The following is a 15,738-nucleotide window of genomic DNA, read 5'->3' as shown; positions in this document are numbered from 1 at the left end:
CTGCTTGGCATGATATGTCTGTCCACTGTGCTGCCTACAGACAACAAATTGAAGCAAATTATCTGATGGTAAAAGGTCACAGTGCATAAGTGACTCTTTTTTTCTTTTCTCCATTACTGTCATATTAAATGTTGTTATTATTATTAATTATTATTATTTTTATTACTATTATTATCATTGGGGGCGGCACGGTGGCGCAGTGGGTAGCAGTGCCGCCTCACAACACGGCGGACGCGGGTTCGAGTCCCGCTCTGTGCGGAGTTCACATGCTCTCCCCGTGTCTGCGTTGGTTCTCTCTGGGTTCTCCGGCTATAATAAATTCATAAAATTCAATCTTCTCAATGGCTTCCCTCACAGTGGTACATATTTGTATCAGATGTTGGAACACATCGGATGAAGGCTGAATATTTGAGCTTCCTTCCTCTAAATAAAAATATAATGAATGTTGCTTGCCCCAAGTTGTTTGAAGGATGTTTCTGACATCCAATTCACAATAAGCATATATTTATAAAATACATTTAAGTTGAAGAAGTAAAAAAATAAATGTGTTGTATTGTTTTCATTTGAGTCTAAGTCAAGAAACAACCATTACATTTTGGGGGGTTTTTTTCTTCAAATTTCATACATTGTCCAGCTTCCTCCCACCTCCAAAAGCATGTGCTTCAGGTTGATTGCTGTAGGAATGAGTGTCTGTGTGTGTGCATGGTTGTATGTCTTTGTGTGTGGCTCCGCGGTGCACTGGCGTCGTGCCCGGAGTGTCCCCCGCCTCACGCCCTATGCCGCCGAGATAGGCTCCGGCTCCCCGTGACCCGCTGCGGCGGATATAACAGTGGTAATCTGAAGATGGCTGACTGACTATCACAACTGCAAGCTAGTTAAGGACAGAAAGGATGCGCCGTGGAGTGGGAGGCCTCAGAACGCCGGGATCACTGCAGTCCTACTGACGTGATCATGTCTGGTGAGTTTCGTCATCCGTGACCGACGCCGTCGTCGTCTGATGACGTATTTATGTAAGCGCGCGACTACAAAGCGACAAGCTGGAAGAACGAACTCCGGCGCCTGGTGTAATACTAATAATTACTCTCCGCGGATAGATTTCCATCCCATGTAATGGACTACGGGAAAGAGAGAGTGGTGGCATTAGTAGATATGGACTGTTTTTACGTGCAGGTGGAACAGAGGATCAACCCAGCGCTGAGAAACACTCCCTGTGTGGTGGCTCAGTACAAGACTTGGAAGGGAGGCGGGTGAGTTTGTGAGACGGAGACTGTTTTCGAAGTGACTGTAGAGTGTCTCACGAAGCAGGATTATTATGCTGCAGAATGGCATAAATGACTGGATATCAAGTAACTGAACAGAATGAATTATTAGTCGGGCAGAAAATCCTCATCATACCCGGCTGTCATGGAGACTCTTCTGCTTCTGATACCAATACATAAATTAAGTTAACACTTCCAAGGACTGCACTTTCAGGGAATTATAGGTTAGACTAAAACATTTTTCAGCTTTTTTTTTTTTAACACATTCTACCAGAATGCTTTTAATCTTTTTCTTTTCCTTTCGGCTTTTCCCTACAGGGGTCGCCACAGCGAATCGATTGCCTCAGAATGCTTTTAATAGATTCAGAAAAAATAAAATAAAATTCATAAAATTCAATCTTCTCAATGGCTTCCCTCACAGTAGCACATGTTTGTATCAGATGTTGGAACACATCGGATGAAGGCTGAATATTTGAGCTTCCTTCCTCTAAATAAAAATATAATGAATGCTGCCTGCCCTAAGTTGTTTGAAGGATGTTCCTGACATCCAAACCACAATAAGCATATATTTATACAATACATTTAAGTTGAAGAAGTACAAAAATAAATGTTGTATTGTTTTCATTTGAGTCTAAGTCAAGAAACAACCATTACATTATGGCTGGTTTTTTTTTTTTCAAATTTCATACATTGTCCTTTTTTCAAATGGATGTTGCCTGTTAGCATGATTAACATGTTCCTACAGTTTGCAAACGTGACCTAAAAACATAGTTCTTTATAATAACTAATATTATCCTCTGCAGAATCATAGCTGTCAGCTATGAGGCCAGGGCTCATGGTGTCACCAGGAACATGTGGGTAGATGACGCAAAGAAACTGTGCCCAGATCTCCAAGTTGCGAGAGTGCGTGAGTCTCATGGCAAGGCAGACCTTACACTGTAAGTAGTTGTGAAGAAACTATGCTGTAACATACACTTCTATTTAGTTTTTTCCATAATTATAATATTAATAATTATAATAATGACAAGCTAAGTCATATTCCCTTGTATAGTTACAGGGAGGCAAGTGTAGAGGTCATTGAGGTGATGTCTCGCTTTGCTGTGATTGAGAGAGCCAGCATTGACGAGGCCTATATGGATCTCACTGCTGCGGTCCAGCAACATCTTAAAAAAATGGATTACAAGCAACTGGAACCTCACTCACTGAGGACAACCTACATTCAGGGATACCCACAAAGCTCATCTGAACAGGAAGCACATCCAGCGAATGTTCCTTTGGATAAAGGTAGGTTATAACAGAAAACCGGTGTTGTAAAGTGGACTTTCAATAATCTATAAAGACTGAAATAAGGATGAATGTAGGATAAGTTGTATCCCTAACACTGGACCTCTGTTTTAGAGGAACAGAGGTCCAGAGGTCTCCAGGATTGGCTTGCATCCTTGCCTGCCCCTTCGTCAGGGAAGCAGAACTCTGCAGAACTGCAGCTCACAACGGGGGCCCTCATTGTAGAAGAAATGAGAGCAGCCGTGAAGGAATGTACAGGTTTCTCCTGTTCGGCAGGGATATCACACAATAAGGTTGGAATAGGTCTCTCGGTTTTCTCTTATAAATACAAGTATTTCCAATACAGTTGAGACTCTTGTGTAAAACATAAACGAAGTAAAGCTAATCCTCATTGTTTAAATAGTTCTAAGATAATTTATTTAATGTTTTACCTCATTATCTTTGTTGAATTTATTAATATATGCTTAAATTGGATTTTCTGTCAGAAATATATCTCAGAGAATTTACAATTAGGGCAACAAAAGATTGAGAGATTGATTGTTTGGGTTTGAGTTTCCTGTCTACATTTTCAAGATGTTGGCCAAGCTTGCCTGCGGTTTGAACAAACCTAACCGACAAACGGTGCTGCCTTTGGACTCTGTGACTGAACTTTTCAGCTCACTACCAATCAACAAGATGTGAGTTCAAAAGCACCAGTACTAGGACTAGTTAAAGATTTTACTTATCCCTGTTTTTTTGCCAAAGAAGTGTACAGTATGTCAATTGGTAATAATCAGCTGAACTGTTGTGTTGCTTATTTATTGCAGTCGAAACCTGGGAGGTAAACTGGGCGTCTCCATCACAGAAACTCTGGGAGTAGAGAACATGGGGGATCTTACTCGTTTCTCTCAGGCCCAACTGGGACAGCACTTTGGAGAAAAGACTGGGTAAGATAGGCAAGATATTCTTATAAGAGTCAAGGGTCATAAAATGGCAAAAAAAAAAGACTCTTGCTTTGCTTCTCAATTGAAATATGTAGGACACTGTCCTAATTTTAAGTGTAAGGATAGTTGCGATCAGTGAGTCTTAATGGTGACCTAAAAATGGCTTTAACTTACTTTTTTCATTTCACATGATGTTTCTGATCACAACATGCATAGTACTCCCTGCTGTCAAAACAAAATCTGAGAATTAAACTGTTCCCCAAAGAATGACCTGTTTGATAAAAGTTTCAGAAAAAATAGACATTTTATGTACTGTATACCAAACTACCCACCACTTTTATCTGCTTATCTCTGCTTTGCAGACAGTGGCTGTATGACTTGTGTCAGGGGATTGAGTTTGAAGCAGTGAAACCGAGACAGCTCCCAAAATCCATTGGATGTAGTAAAAATTTTCCTGGGAAGACATCGCTGGCGACGAAAGAGCAGGTACAGCCTGTTAGTCTTTGTCTGCCCTTTGTTACAACAGGGTATGAAGTGCATCTGACTTTTACTCGTACTCTCATATTGACTGAATGTGATGAAGGAATGACCAAGTTGCCATTACACATTCGTTGGCAGAAATTTTGCAGTCTTCTCCATCTTTTTGTTTCAGGCTTTGCAAGAATATTTTTGTTAATTATTAATAACCTCCCTGTAGGTACAGTATTGGCTTCATCAGCTGGCTCTTGAGCTGGAGGAGAGATTGACGAAGGACAGAGAAGTGGTGAGAAGAAGCATATGTGTTTGTGCAACATTATTTTCCCCTACTGCAATAAGACTACTGTACTTATTTAAGTGGTTTTCACATCAGTGCTCGTCTTTTTTGACCATCCGACAGAATGGCCGAACGGCTAAGCTGTTGACAGTCGGAGTGCGTCAGCTTGGGGATAAGAGGCCGAGCAGCTTCTCTCGCTGTTGTGCTTTAGTACGCTACGAAGCAACCAAACTATCCAACGACAGTTTTGCCATCATCAAGAGTCTCAACACAGCTGGAAATCACCAGGAAGCATGGTAAATACAGTACAATGTAGTAACAAATGAAATGTTGGTCACATTTGTCAAAGGAATCCTGTGTGGTTTATGACACTGTCTTATACTGTGTCACCAGGATTCCACCGCTCACTCTGCTACACCTCTCAGCCAGCAAATTCAGCAACGCTCCATCAGCAGGTGGGATTAAAGGGTTCCTCTCCAGTGACGTCACTTCAACCCAGAGTGGTGTCTCTGCTACTCAGTCCTCCACCTCCCCACACACTGAATTAAAAAATGACTCCATCTGCAAACAACCCAGCACCATCCAATCCTTTTTTCAAAAGGCAGCTAAGAGACAAAGACAGAAGGTTTCAGAAAATGATGAAGATGGTGGCTTAGGCTTCACAAAGATTCTCACATCTTCCTCTGCTGCCGCTACTTCCATGGAGACAGATACCAGTGGTCCTTCTTCCTTTACAGATGTTTCTGGCTCTGAGCATGCTTCAGCAAGTCCCCATTCTGGAATTTCTTCTTTCTTCCAGAAGAAGACCTTTGAAAGAAGTCTAAAAGTCCCAGATGCAAAATGGAACAAACCTGACATGGAACACAAGCCCAGTCCTGTCAGTACAATAGAATCTGTGGTTGCCACATCGGACCTGCAGCCAAGTTGTAGCTCAGATTTTGGATTTCAGCCGCAGATGAGTGATCTGAATATAGTTACGGAGAAAGATCTCCATTCTCCCTGTGTAGACAGTGAGGAGGACCTGTTCAACTGTGAACAATGTGGCCAAAAGGTGTTGGTCTGGGAAATGCCTGAACACAATGACTACCATTTTGCTATGGACCTCCAGAACTCACTCTCTGCATCAAGTCCAGCAGTCAACTCTTTGTCTTCTAAAACTAACACAGGCTTCACCTCAGCCTTAAGGGGCAAGACAAAAACCAGAGGTCAGCCAGGACCCCAATCCAAAAGGCATCGTTCCCAAGGTGGAAGCACAGGCACTCTGGATTCTTTTTTTAAGAGGAGCTGAGGAATTGCCTTACAGCTGCATTTTCCAATTAAATAAGCTTTCTGATGTTACTGGGCTTCACGATAAAGTAATATGTATAAATTACAAAAAAATATATAATATAAAGGAAAAGCAATAATTTTAATCAGCTTTCTTGTATTTCTGCAGATATTAAAAATATACTTTTTTATATTTTGTGGCAGTATCCATTATGTTGCAGTGTTCTGATATGCCAGTAGGTGTCAATCTTCAGGTGGATGTAGAGCATGTCTTACCTTGATCATCACTACAATATCTTGTGAACAACAAGATACAGAGAGACATGTCAAGTCTGTCATATAACAAGGGTGCATTCACAGTATGAGAACAAATCTGTTTTATTTTTCTTCATGTTTGGACAGTAGTTTGTACTGCAAAGCATAGAAGGACAACTGAATGAGGAAATTACTGTTACACCTTCTTGCATCAGATTGGAAGTGGACAAGAAGAGCGCTTCCAGTAAAACATAATCAAGTATTTTGAAATATGATTTTATGAAATAAGGCACAAACTTGTGACACGGTGTATGAAGACACACTTTAAAAACAAAGGACAACTGGACATCTAAAGAGGTAATAGAAGTTCCATTCTTTAATATACACAAATTGGATCTGTACATAAATATTGCATTTCACCCAAATAATGACAATATTACAATTTTGATTAAAAGGAAAACAAGTCTTCAATGTGAGCTCTAAATAGTGAACATGTGATGGTTTCAAAAAGAACTAAAATCTTAAACCACTAGAAGCCTATGCAATACTACTGATTCATTTAAACACATTTAAATGCACAAAAGGGTAAATGATTTGGTTGAAAGTGAACATGGATTGAAAATTACGTGTTGAAATAAATGTCAGGTTTTTTTCACCACACAATAACAAAATGCACAAACAAATGCACACATTTAGTTGTCCTTTAACGTTGAGGTGAGTGTGACAGCAGTCTATAAGTCAACAACCTAATAAGACCTAGAGCAGCCTTGAACTGAGATTTACTTTCAGTCGTCTTTTAATCATAAAGGTGTAGCACCAACTTCTTTAGATGTTTTTGCTAAGGACTTTGAGGTGTAGTGGAAGGCTACTCAAATGGTAGTTCCACTAGGCACTGTGTGAAAACCCTTCAAAGTTAGTGACATCAGTAACGAGTGAAGACACGACATCAAGTCATTGAAAAATACTTCTACACAAAGCTGTATCAGGCAGCTTCACATACTAAAAAATCCATCAACAAGCAAATCTCTTTGGGAAAAACTTTTTGTTTTTGGTAAATCCTCCCTTTCCTCCCCAAATCAGTGGTAAAATCCTCGACCAAAGCAGTTCTGTGAGTGGAATGCCGTCTAACGTGAAATCTACACTGACCTGAGTAACTGAGGCACTTAAAGAGATTGGCAGCTGCTATTTTGCTGCTCTATTATGAGGCATTGTGAATAAAAAAACAGGACTCTCAGACATGAGACATAACAAAACCAGCTATCAGCTGACGACCACTTTGACTTATCTTGGCAGGGCAATGTGCAAACGGGGTTAAGTTCTTACTGCATACAATATCCTCCTTCACCCACATAAAGTGCCCTTGCAGAGCAGTATAGCTTAGAGATGGTAACTTAGCTGTGCTGAAACGAACAACAATATCTCACATAATTCATTACTGGTTACATCAAAAATGATTTATGCATGCAAATGAAGTGGGATTACAGATTTGTCATTATCAGCCAGGAAGCGTGCCGATAACACAGCGCGGCTAATCTGCAGCCATGACAACGACGCCACCGGTGTTACATGTTAATATACAGGCATCTCAGGTTTGCAAGTGTCAGGTTTGCATATTATCTGCCTCAGAATTTTCAAGAATTTCTGCTTAGGTCCAAGCTTGTGCATATTTTTTCAGTCTGTCTTAGGACTGCATGTAGGTATAAACTAGTATCACTTCAAAATGAACAAAACAACCTTTCTAGCTGAAATTTATTGATCTGTGTGTGTTGTCATGTTGAGTTGTTTTTTTTGTTAAAATCACTTTGACACATAGCTCAACACAACCAAAGAGGTGGTTGGAGGCGTTTTCTGAATAGATTCCTTGTATAGCAACTGACCGCTTCATACCAGCAAATAGGTAAAACAGAAGTTACCTTAAAGTATGTAAGGTACGAATTCTGATCATGATATGAAAACTTTGGAAAACGGACTGCACGAGCAAAACTGAGATTTTTTGCATGAAACAAGGCAGCTTTTGAAGAAAGCTTGAGCCTGTTTATAATATATATTTTTGGCTGGGACAGGGTTTCTGTTGGGGATCACTGAAACATTAGGATTCCTCATCCTGGTTTTGGGATGGCAGATACTGGGTGATGGGCTGCAACTTGGTGACATGACCAATACCTTTAGTCACACCCTGGGTAAAAAGCACCTTAGCTCCTGCCTTCAGGTATTCTGGGTGCTTGATGAATTTGAAGAGAACCTCTGCTTTTTCTCCAGTTCTCAGCTCCTCCTGAGGTTCATTGATGTATTATTAAAAATAGGAAGGAAAACGAGAAAGCACTGAGAATAAACCAAGTATTATAACAGCTTGAGTTGCAGTAATCTGCTGAAGGTAAGACACAGGCATTTACTGTAGCAAGTCTAGCATTAAGAAGTGAAGACAACAATGACACAGGAGCGGATGAACTAACGGCGGATGAACTAACCTTGCCATACACAGCTTCCACAGTTGCGGTTTGTCTTACATTGCCGATGTGTACAGTCACCTGGAAGCCCTTGTGGAAGGTCTTGGCATGGAAAAGCAGCACAATCTCGGCCTCAAACTTCCAGCAGATGGTAGGATTCATTTCTGGGCTCACCATCACCATGCCCTGTAAATGGATGTTCCACAAAAATTTGTAAACTACAAAGAAGTGTTCACCAAAAACAAGAGTTTGACAAACATGGCATGAACATAAAAAGCCTGACCTTTCGTAGTAGCGACCGATTGAAGTTGCCCAAGGCAAGTGTGGCAGCCTGGCCAGCCCTGAGTACCCTGCATGCAGAGCGATTCCTTTGTATGCTCCCAATGACCAACTCGTGGAACTGGCCGGAACCTGTGGGTCCCACCACAAGATGATCACCCTCACGGCAAATTCCACTGCACAGAAAAAATAAAACAGGGTCAGAGAGAGTCTTTGAGACAAAGAACAATGGCGGAATGAAGTATACGTTTCAATACACTGACCTGGCCAAAGTGCCTCCGACTACAGTCCCAACCTCAGGCACTGTGTAGATCTCATCAACCTGTAATAACACATTACAATGTCATTTACATCATAATGAGCATGTATTTAAATATAGAAATTTGTGTGAACTGACTGCCTCCGTTTAAAACTACCTGGAACTCTGTTAGTTGTTGCATGAGCTCTTCCTGCTCCTTGCTGTTGCTGAGAGGAGGGATGATATTAAAGAAGACCTTGAGCAAGTCTAGACTCTCTCCAGACACACTGGACAAGGTGAAGATGGGGGTGATGCTGCCAGGAAGTGTGAAAGCATAAAATTAGGACACCTGGACTATCACTGGTTGATTTCTTTTACGATTACAAGGGTTAGAAATGACAAAGCACATATGTAACTACAGTATTTTCTGCACTATAAGGCGCACCTAAAAGCCTTTAATTTTGTCAAAAACCAACAGTGCACCTTATAATCCATTGCGCCTTATATGTGAAAACCGTTTTAAAATAGGCCACTCATTGAAGGTGTGCCTTATAATCAGATGTGCCTTATAATCAATGTGCCTTATATATGAAAAAAGTTTTAAAATAGACCATTCATTGAAGGTGCGCCTTATAGTCCAGTGAGCCTTATAGTGCAGAAAATGCTGTACTTGTTCCTCACCTTGGTGACTGGGCGAACTGCTGTGCCGCTGTGACAGCATCGTCCTTGTTGCTTATGACCATGGGCACCTTGTTGCAGCCTGGCTGCTTCAGGACACGCTCCAGCTGCCGCACAGTGCGCTCCACCGTGGCCCGTGTACAGAGGTCCACCTTACTGATAACAATGAATATGGGCACTTTGAGTGCAGTGGCGAGTCCAAGATGCTCCCGTGTTGTACCAGCTGGAGAAAAAGTTTTAAAAAGAAGAGATTAGGTTTACAAGAAAACCACATCCCAGACAGAAAGAACTGCCATGACCTTAGATAATGCAGTTTCTCTGCCAGCAGTTAACGCGAGTCAGAGGGTCAAGAGACCATGTGCACCCAGAGAAGAGCAGGTAGATTCCCATGATGATTTATTGCTGCATCATCGAAGAAAGTAAATGGGATAATGTTTCGGGAATATTCATATATTAGCTGTCATGTCTAGCAGATGATGATTCTTTATAAACAATGTGATGGCCAGTAAAATGGATAGTAGGTTATTTTTCTGTTACCATGCTAAAAATTACTCCTGAGTTCAAGCATAGTGGCCCACAACATACATTTATAAGGACATATAGTCTCAAAATAACCTGACCCCCATGTCAGCTGAGTGGCACGCTCTTTTGCTTGCTGTGTGTTATTTTTAGAGCATCCAAAATACCGCTGAGTAGGAAAACAATTCATTCGTCTTATTTACTTGAAATTAATGAACTGGAAATGCCAAAATAATTCAATGGTGACGTATCAGATTGATGCAAGATGACTCCTCCACCTTTGGGTTTTTTGGCTTTTCACAGATCCAGTCCAAGAGGAGCCCTATGCAAGACAAGGATCCATTACTCTGTTTCATAATTAAAACTGTTGCTCTTGGGTTGCAGACACCGTATCCTCTTTCGGCTGCTACATAACTGGTCGTCATTCTTGACCCCATTTCTCCCTATGTGTTCTATTTCTGAAGAGACACACAGGCAAATACAGCAAATCCTATTGTACAGAAAGTGCCAACACTTGAGCGCTGTTCCTCTGCCGTGTGGTTAAAAAGCTAAAAGCAGCTTTTTAATTAATTCATAATCAATTATGAATAATTTATTTAGGAAAGCTCTGCTGATGCTGAGAAAGAGAATATGTGGTGGTTTTAAAGCAGAGAGGGCCTTAACAGCTGGTCACAAGATTTCAAGAGTCGTTATCTGGGGGTACATGTTGCACCAGTGATTGTCACCGGGCCTCCCCTTTGCTCATTTTGCTGTGTCGACAACAACCAATATGTCAGGATGGCCGAGCGGTCTAAGGCGCTGCGTTCAGGTCGCAGTCTCCCCTGGAGGCGTGGGTTCGAATCCCACTTCTGACAATAATGTTTTTGTTTATTTCATTTTTACAGAATCAGACAATATGTGTTACAGTTCAGATTTCAACTTAATCTCCATGCATATAAACTCCCTTGCTTATGCATGGGTGGTAATTGGACCAATCAATAAGAGCAGTTATATATTAATGCTCAACGGTTTGTTCACTTTTCTTGGTGTGACAGTAGAAATGTTGTGTTTTACTTTGAAAGGACAACTTTGCTGTCAGAAGTGGGATTCCAACCCACACCTCCAGGGGAGACTGCAACCTGAACGCAGCGAGTTAGACCACTCAGCCATCATGACATAAAAACCAGCGTGAGCTGGATGTTCTACATTTTCAAAATACCGCAAAAATGTTCATTTTCAAGAACTGAAGCAAACTATTACTTGGGGAGAAAACATGTTTTAATGGGGGTGGGTAGGTGGGATAAGTGCCTACAATAACAATGGTGGTCTGTTACCCAGATATCTTGTGTCTGCCAAGTGCTTAGGCAACAGTCAGGCTCCTATACAGAGATGTGGCGTATACAGATATATGCTCTTGGCCAGATTGACCCTGCAAGTGTCCATAACGAGTCTATGTGTCTGTGACGTGACAGTTTCAGGGTGACTTATCTGATTGAGAATGTGTTAAAACCAGATAGCATACACACAGAGACACAAGCACTTTATAACTGACTTCAGTCCTCTCACAAAATTAACAGAAACCTAATCATTAATAAATAAATACTAACCAATGCCAGTATTTGCACTGACGACTAGCATAGCAAAATCTGGACAGTAGCTGGTCAGGCCAAAGATGGTGGTCTTCAAATATTTGTGGTGACCTGCCAGATCAATGAATGTGATCATTTTGGAGGCACTCTCACAAATCTCCTCTGCTGTTCGAGAATCGCTGTAATTCACGACCTAGGGGCAAGCAGGGCATTAGTCAGCATACATATAATTCACAAACATTTTTTGGGATGCAACAGTTTCATCACATAGTAATGACTATATGTCATTAGTTTTTGTGAGATTCCTTTCCATTTTGCATACTTTTCCACAAACCCCATAGCTCATTAACAACAATATAATGTATTAGAATCATGCTGTTGTTTATGACAAAGGGATACATTAATTTTTCTATTGTGTTGGATGTTCTCTCACCTCTCCTTTACTGTTGAAACCGAGAATCTCAAAGCTGATGCTTGAAGTGCGTCCGGTCTGAATCTCATGCAAATGTCTGAAAAGGTTGAGCCTCGCTCTTCCTCGTCCATTGTCCAGCTCCCCTTGTGTCAAAACACCCAGAAGCGTGGATTTGCCTGAGTCTACATTACCCAGTACAGCTACCCGAAGATCCAAGAACTGCAGGAAAAAACAAAAATAAGTATTTTAAAAAACTGATCAAACAAAAAAAAAGAACCACAAACAAAAGGGCAGTAACCCTACTAACCTGCTGGTCATCTGGCACTTTGCGGATGAGAACCTCAGCAATCTTTCGAGGGACATCAGCGTCAAGGTCCAACTCTTGTTCTCTGAGAACAGCGATGTCAGCCCCAACTCTGTCAAAGACAATTAAACAGATATTCTATGGTGTTTTGATTGTTTACGAAAATGGTCACTTCTTGCTTACCGAATGCTCATGTAAATCTGAATCAAGTTTTACTGATAATAGTAAATATTCATACCTACTTTTTGATGAGGATAATAATTTGATGCCATACAATAAATACAGCAGCATAACCCAACGGTGTTAAGAAGTGAGTTTGTTAAGATCTCATCTTACTTCTCAGCCAACTTGTGAAGTGTTTTTAGTGATGTCCTCATATCGTCGTCTGATAGTCCCGCTAGCATCCCGTTATCCTCGACACCTATTTGATAGACAGCTTCGCCACGACCCTCCTGTAGTCGCCATTTCATTTGTGTTGCCAGGTGCTCCAAGCGGTATTGTGTGGGGTTCACCAGTTTCAGCTAGACAAAAAGAAAGTCATTAAAAACCTGAAAAAAACTCTACGTTGCTGTGTCACGGTACGCAGCTGTCAAAATGCTAGAAGTATTTCTGCTAATCCACTGGGCTATTGCTTTCCATGGTACACAATGTGAGTCTTCACTTATAAACAAATATATATGTAGGTACATTTTGCTGACACTTTATTCTAATAATGATAAATGTATACCAACAAACTCCACACTCTTAAGTCAAAGAGCCTGATCTGAACATTAGATGATCATTATTATAGTTGGCTCCAGTGAGGAAGCACTGTTTTTAGTCGCAAAGGTTCATTTTTTTGTCTGTCAGAGTTTACTGTAAAAGTGATTAATTAATTAATTAATTAATTAATTTGCAGGATAAGGTAATTCCATGATTTTTTCTTCTAACTTGAATCATGGATTATGCCTACAATGCTTGGATACAAATTACAAGACCGCATCCCCATAGAATCTGGCATACACAAAAAGTGTAAACTTGATCCAAGTAATAGTCCTGATCTGATGATCAAGTGTTTAAATTCATAGGGCTTACAGAAACTTCACCAGTATGAGAAAATTTTTGTATAATGCTACAGACTGGTAGCTAAAATCAAATGATAGTTGAAACTGTACCAAATTTGAAATGTCTTTAAAAATCACTAAGCTAGATCTTGAAACAATATCACCAGTTTAAAACAAAGTTTTAATTGAATACCTATGAAACTCACAATGATATCAGTGTTGTTCCAATTTCTGGTTTTAATGATTACTAAATAATCTATGGGGGCCATGCTATCGTGGGATTATTTCATTCGGGTGGAATGACTTGATTCTGAAACTGGGCTGACTTGGTTTCTGTAAAGCAGCTTAGAAAAGAAAACATGATTTGCATATATGACAATTAATTTGTTTACCTTATACTCTATATTTCCTTCTGCAGCCTAAAAGATGGGACAGAAACAAAAAGAGAAAGAAAGAGACAGCTGTGGTCAGACAGTAGGTGAGCAGGGCTCTTCAAACAAACAAGTCATTCTAACATTTAATCAGTAGAATTCAAAGCAATTGCAACAACCAACAATTGATTTTTGACTAGTAAAAAATCGTATAGCTGCAATGTAATTTTGACTCAAAGGCAAAAGATAAGAAATGCATTTCTTACTGGTGACAATATTTGTTGTCACAATCTACAATGGTTCTTACATTACAGATATCACACATGCAATTCTAGATATCAATCGGATGAGTCAAAATTAAATTCTTGATATGTTGGCATGTAATAGGCACTAGTAAGAAAATAATTTCAGATATTTAGAATCAGCATTAGATTTCAGATACCTGACATGCAATTGTCAAATCATTAAATCAATACTCTAGACATGTGAAATTGACATTGTGACATGTAGAAAAGAATATGAAAATCGGTGTGACATGTCCCAGCTGACATTAATAACAAAATATTGACATTAATAACAAAACTACAGATATCTGTAAATTCTAACTGGTTGAAGTGAAATGAGAACACACGAGAAAATATTTTTTGTAACATGTCACCATTGGTATAAAAAGTGCTGTGTGTCAAAATATTTTGACATATCAAAATGATATTTCCACTAATAAAAACTAAAGCACTGCTAATCAGCTCCAATAATTAAAAGAAACTTGCCATGTTGTTATAGACAACTGGCTATTGATTAAAAGAAGTAATCTGACTGGATTTAATGTACAGCTACTTGGATGTGTTTTTATGCAAATCACACTTACACATATATGATAAAAGTCAATAACAGTTCAGGTTAACTGGTACCAAAAAAGTAGACAAACACATCAAGGCTGCTCTGACACTGACAAGTGCAGGACAGCAGCTGGGTGTATGATGCAACAACTCTTAGGCTGGGGGCAAACGATGAGGTCCGTTTAAGCGATTGGAAAGATCACATAGCCAACATTAGATTACAAATGTGACTACATATAATATTAAAAAAGGCTCTTTAGTTCCTGTGTAGTAACATAGCCAGAGGCTCACTGAATATCAGCGGTTATAATGCTGACATTAGTAACACCATATGTAGCCCTTCTGAGAACACACCCACTCGACTATATATTTACTATACTGTAGAGCTCTTCCTCCTCTGCTAGCTGGCGGTATAGCTCACCAGCAACCTTATGGAAGTGTATTTTACTTCACCTAAACATTCATTGCTAACCTAAGGTTATTGTGTACTTTATACCAAGTGTAAATTTAAAACGAGAGCTAGAGTGTTAATTCAGTGGTCATCAAGGTATTATTCCATTCATTTTTACAATTGCTTTCAGCTACGGACTGTTTACGTGTCACTACAGGTTCAAACAGAAATCGGATGATAGCGTCTAAAAGTGGAACACAATGAGAATCTAAAACTACCGCTGTTACAAAACAACACTAGTTTGATTAGTTTGGACAACTTTTAGTTTGATTATACACATCTTTACCTCTGGAGGTAGATACGGAGTGTTAATGTTCAGCTTGAAGTTGCGAGACAGTCGAGCCTTAGATTTCTTGGTGGTCTTGACACAAGCCTTTTTGGCAGCTAATCCAAAGCCATTTCCCGGTTTGAAGTTTGATGTAACCCCGTGAGATCCAGAACCGTGTCCATTTCCTGAACAAAATAACTCCGATACCCCCGCATCCATCAGCGACTTTAGGATCTTAGATAGTTTGTTTTCTCACCACTACCTTAATAAATAGAAGGATAAATTTTCCGGCAAACCTCAGCTCAAGAATGCAGGTGTTTATGAGGAAGGAACAATAGGCTGTTTGCGCTTTTAGGAGGTTCTCAAAGTCAAAACAATACACCGGTCGTCTCGGAATTCCACCAACAATAACAGCAAAAGTCCGAGAACGTCGTTTTGAGTTTAGAGAGTACGTACTGACGTCACAGGAAGAACGTAATAGGGTGTGCTTGTTTCTTGTAACTACAGCGCACAAGCGAGCGGTTGTTTGTTTCCAACCACAGTGAGCCTCAATACATTTTTAAACTCCGCCCGTTTTAGC

General features: G+C 40.1%; 2 protein-coding genes and 1 non-coding gene across 5 annotated transcripts; 2 read left to right on the top strand and 1 right to left on the bottom strand.

Annotated features, from left to right (window-relative positions):
* Positions 1 to 1,031: 1,031 nt before the first annotated feature.
* polh (polymerase (DNA directed), eta) lies at positions 1,032 to 5,646 on the top strand. 2 transcript variants are annotated; one of them, XM_068327655.1, is made up of 10 exons: positions 1,032 to 1,247; positions 2,063 to 2,197; positions 2,311 to 2,543; positions 2,658 to 2,836; positions 3,117 to 3,220; positions 3,350 to 3,469; positions 3,829 to 3,952; positions 4,164 to 4,229; positions 4,344 to 4,516; positions 4,614 to 5,646. In XM_068327655.1, the coding sequence occupies exons 1-10, from the start codon at positions 1,111 to 1,113 to the stop codon at positions 5,506 to 5,508; spliced, it is 2,166 nt and encodes a 721-aa protein (XP_068183756.1). In that variant the 5' UTR covers positions 1,032 to 1,110; the 3' UTR covers positions 5,509 to 5,646. The 2 variants fall into 2 exon arrangements, with proteins under 2 accessions (XP_068183756.1, XP_068183757.1); XM_068327656.1 differs by having other exon boundaries at positions 1,123 to 1,483.
* A 457-nt stretch (positions 5,647 to 6,103) lies between these two features.
* Positions 6,104 to 15,588, bottom strand: gtpbp2a (GTP binding protein 2a). 2 transcript variants are annotated; one of them, XM_068327991.1, is made up of 12 exons: positions 15,177 to 15,588; positions 13,622 to 13,648; positions 12,523 to 12,707; positions 12,190 to 12,298; positions 11,904 to 12,101; positions 11,489 to 11,663; positions 9,387 to 9,606; positions 8,884 to 9,019; positions 8,731 to 8,789; positions 8,472 to 8,643; positions 8,210 to 8,374; positions 6,104 to 8,013 (listed from the first exon to the last, which is right to left on the bottom strand). In XM_068327991.1, the coding sequence occupies exons 1-12, from the start codon at positions 15,375 to 15,377 to the stop codon at positions 7,831 to 7,833; spliced, it is 1,830 nt and encodes a 609-aa protein (XP_068184092.1). In that variant the 5' UTR covers positions 15,378 to 15,588; the 3' UTR covers positions 6,104 to 7,830. The 2 variants fall into 2 exon arrangements, with proteins under 2 accessions (XP_068184092.1, XP_068184091.1); XM_068327990.1 differs by having other exon boundaries at positions 7,872 to 8,374.
* On the top strand, positions 10,674 to 10,756 carry trnal-cag (transfer RNA leucine (anticodon CAG)). The gene has a single exon. It is a non-coding gene; the product is annotated as a tRNA-Leu (tRNA).
* Positions 15,589 to 15,738: the final 150 nt, after the last annotated feature.

This window comes from Antennarius striatus, chromosome 11, assembly GCF_040054535.1.
Source record: "Antennarius striatus isolate MH-2024 chromosome 11, ASM4005453v1, whole genome shotgun sequence".
NCBI lineage: Eukaryota > Metazoa > Chordata > Actinopteri > Lophiiformes > Antennariidae > Antennarius > Antennarius striatus.
The sequence above is the reverse complement of the archived record's forward strand: the minus strand, read 5'-3'. Positions and strand labels throughout refer to the sequence as shown.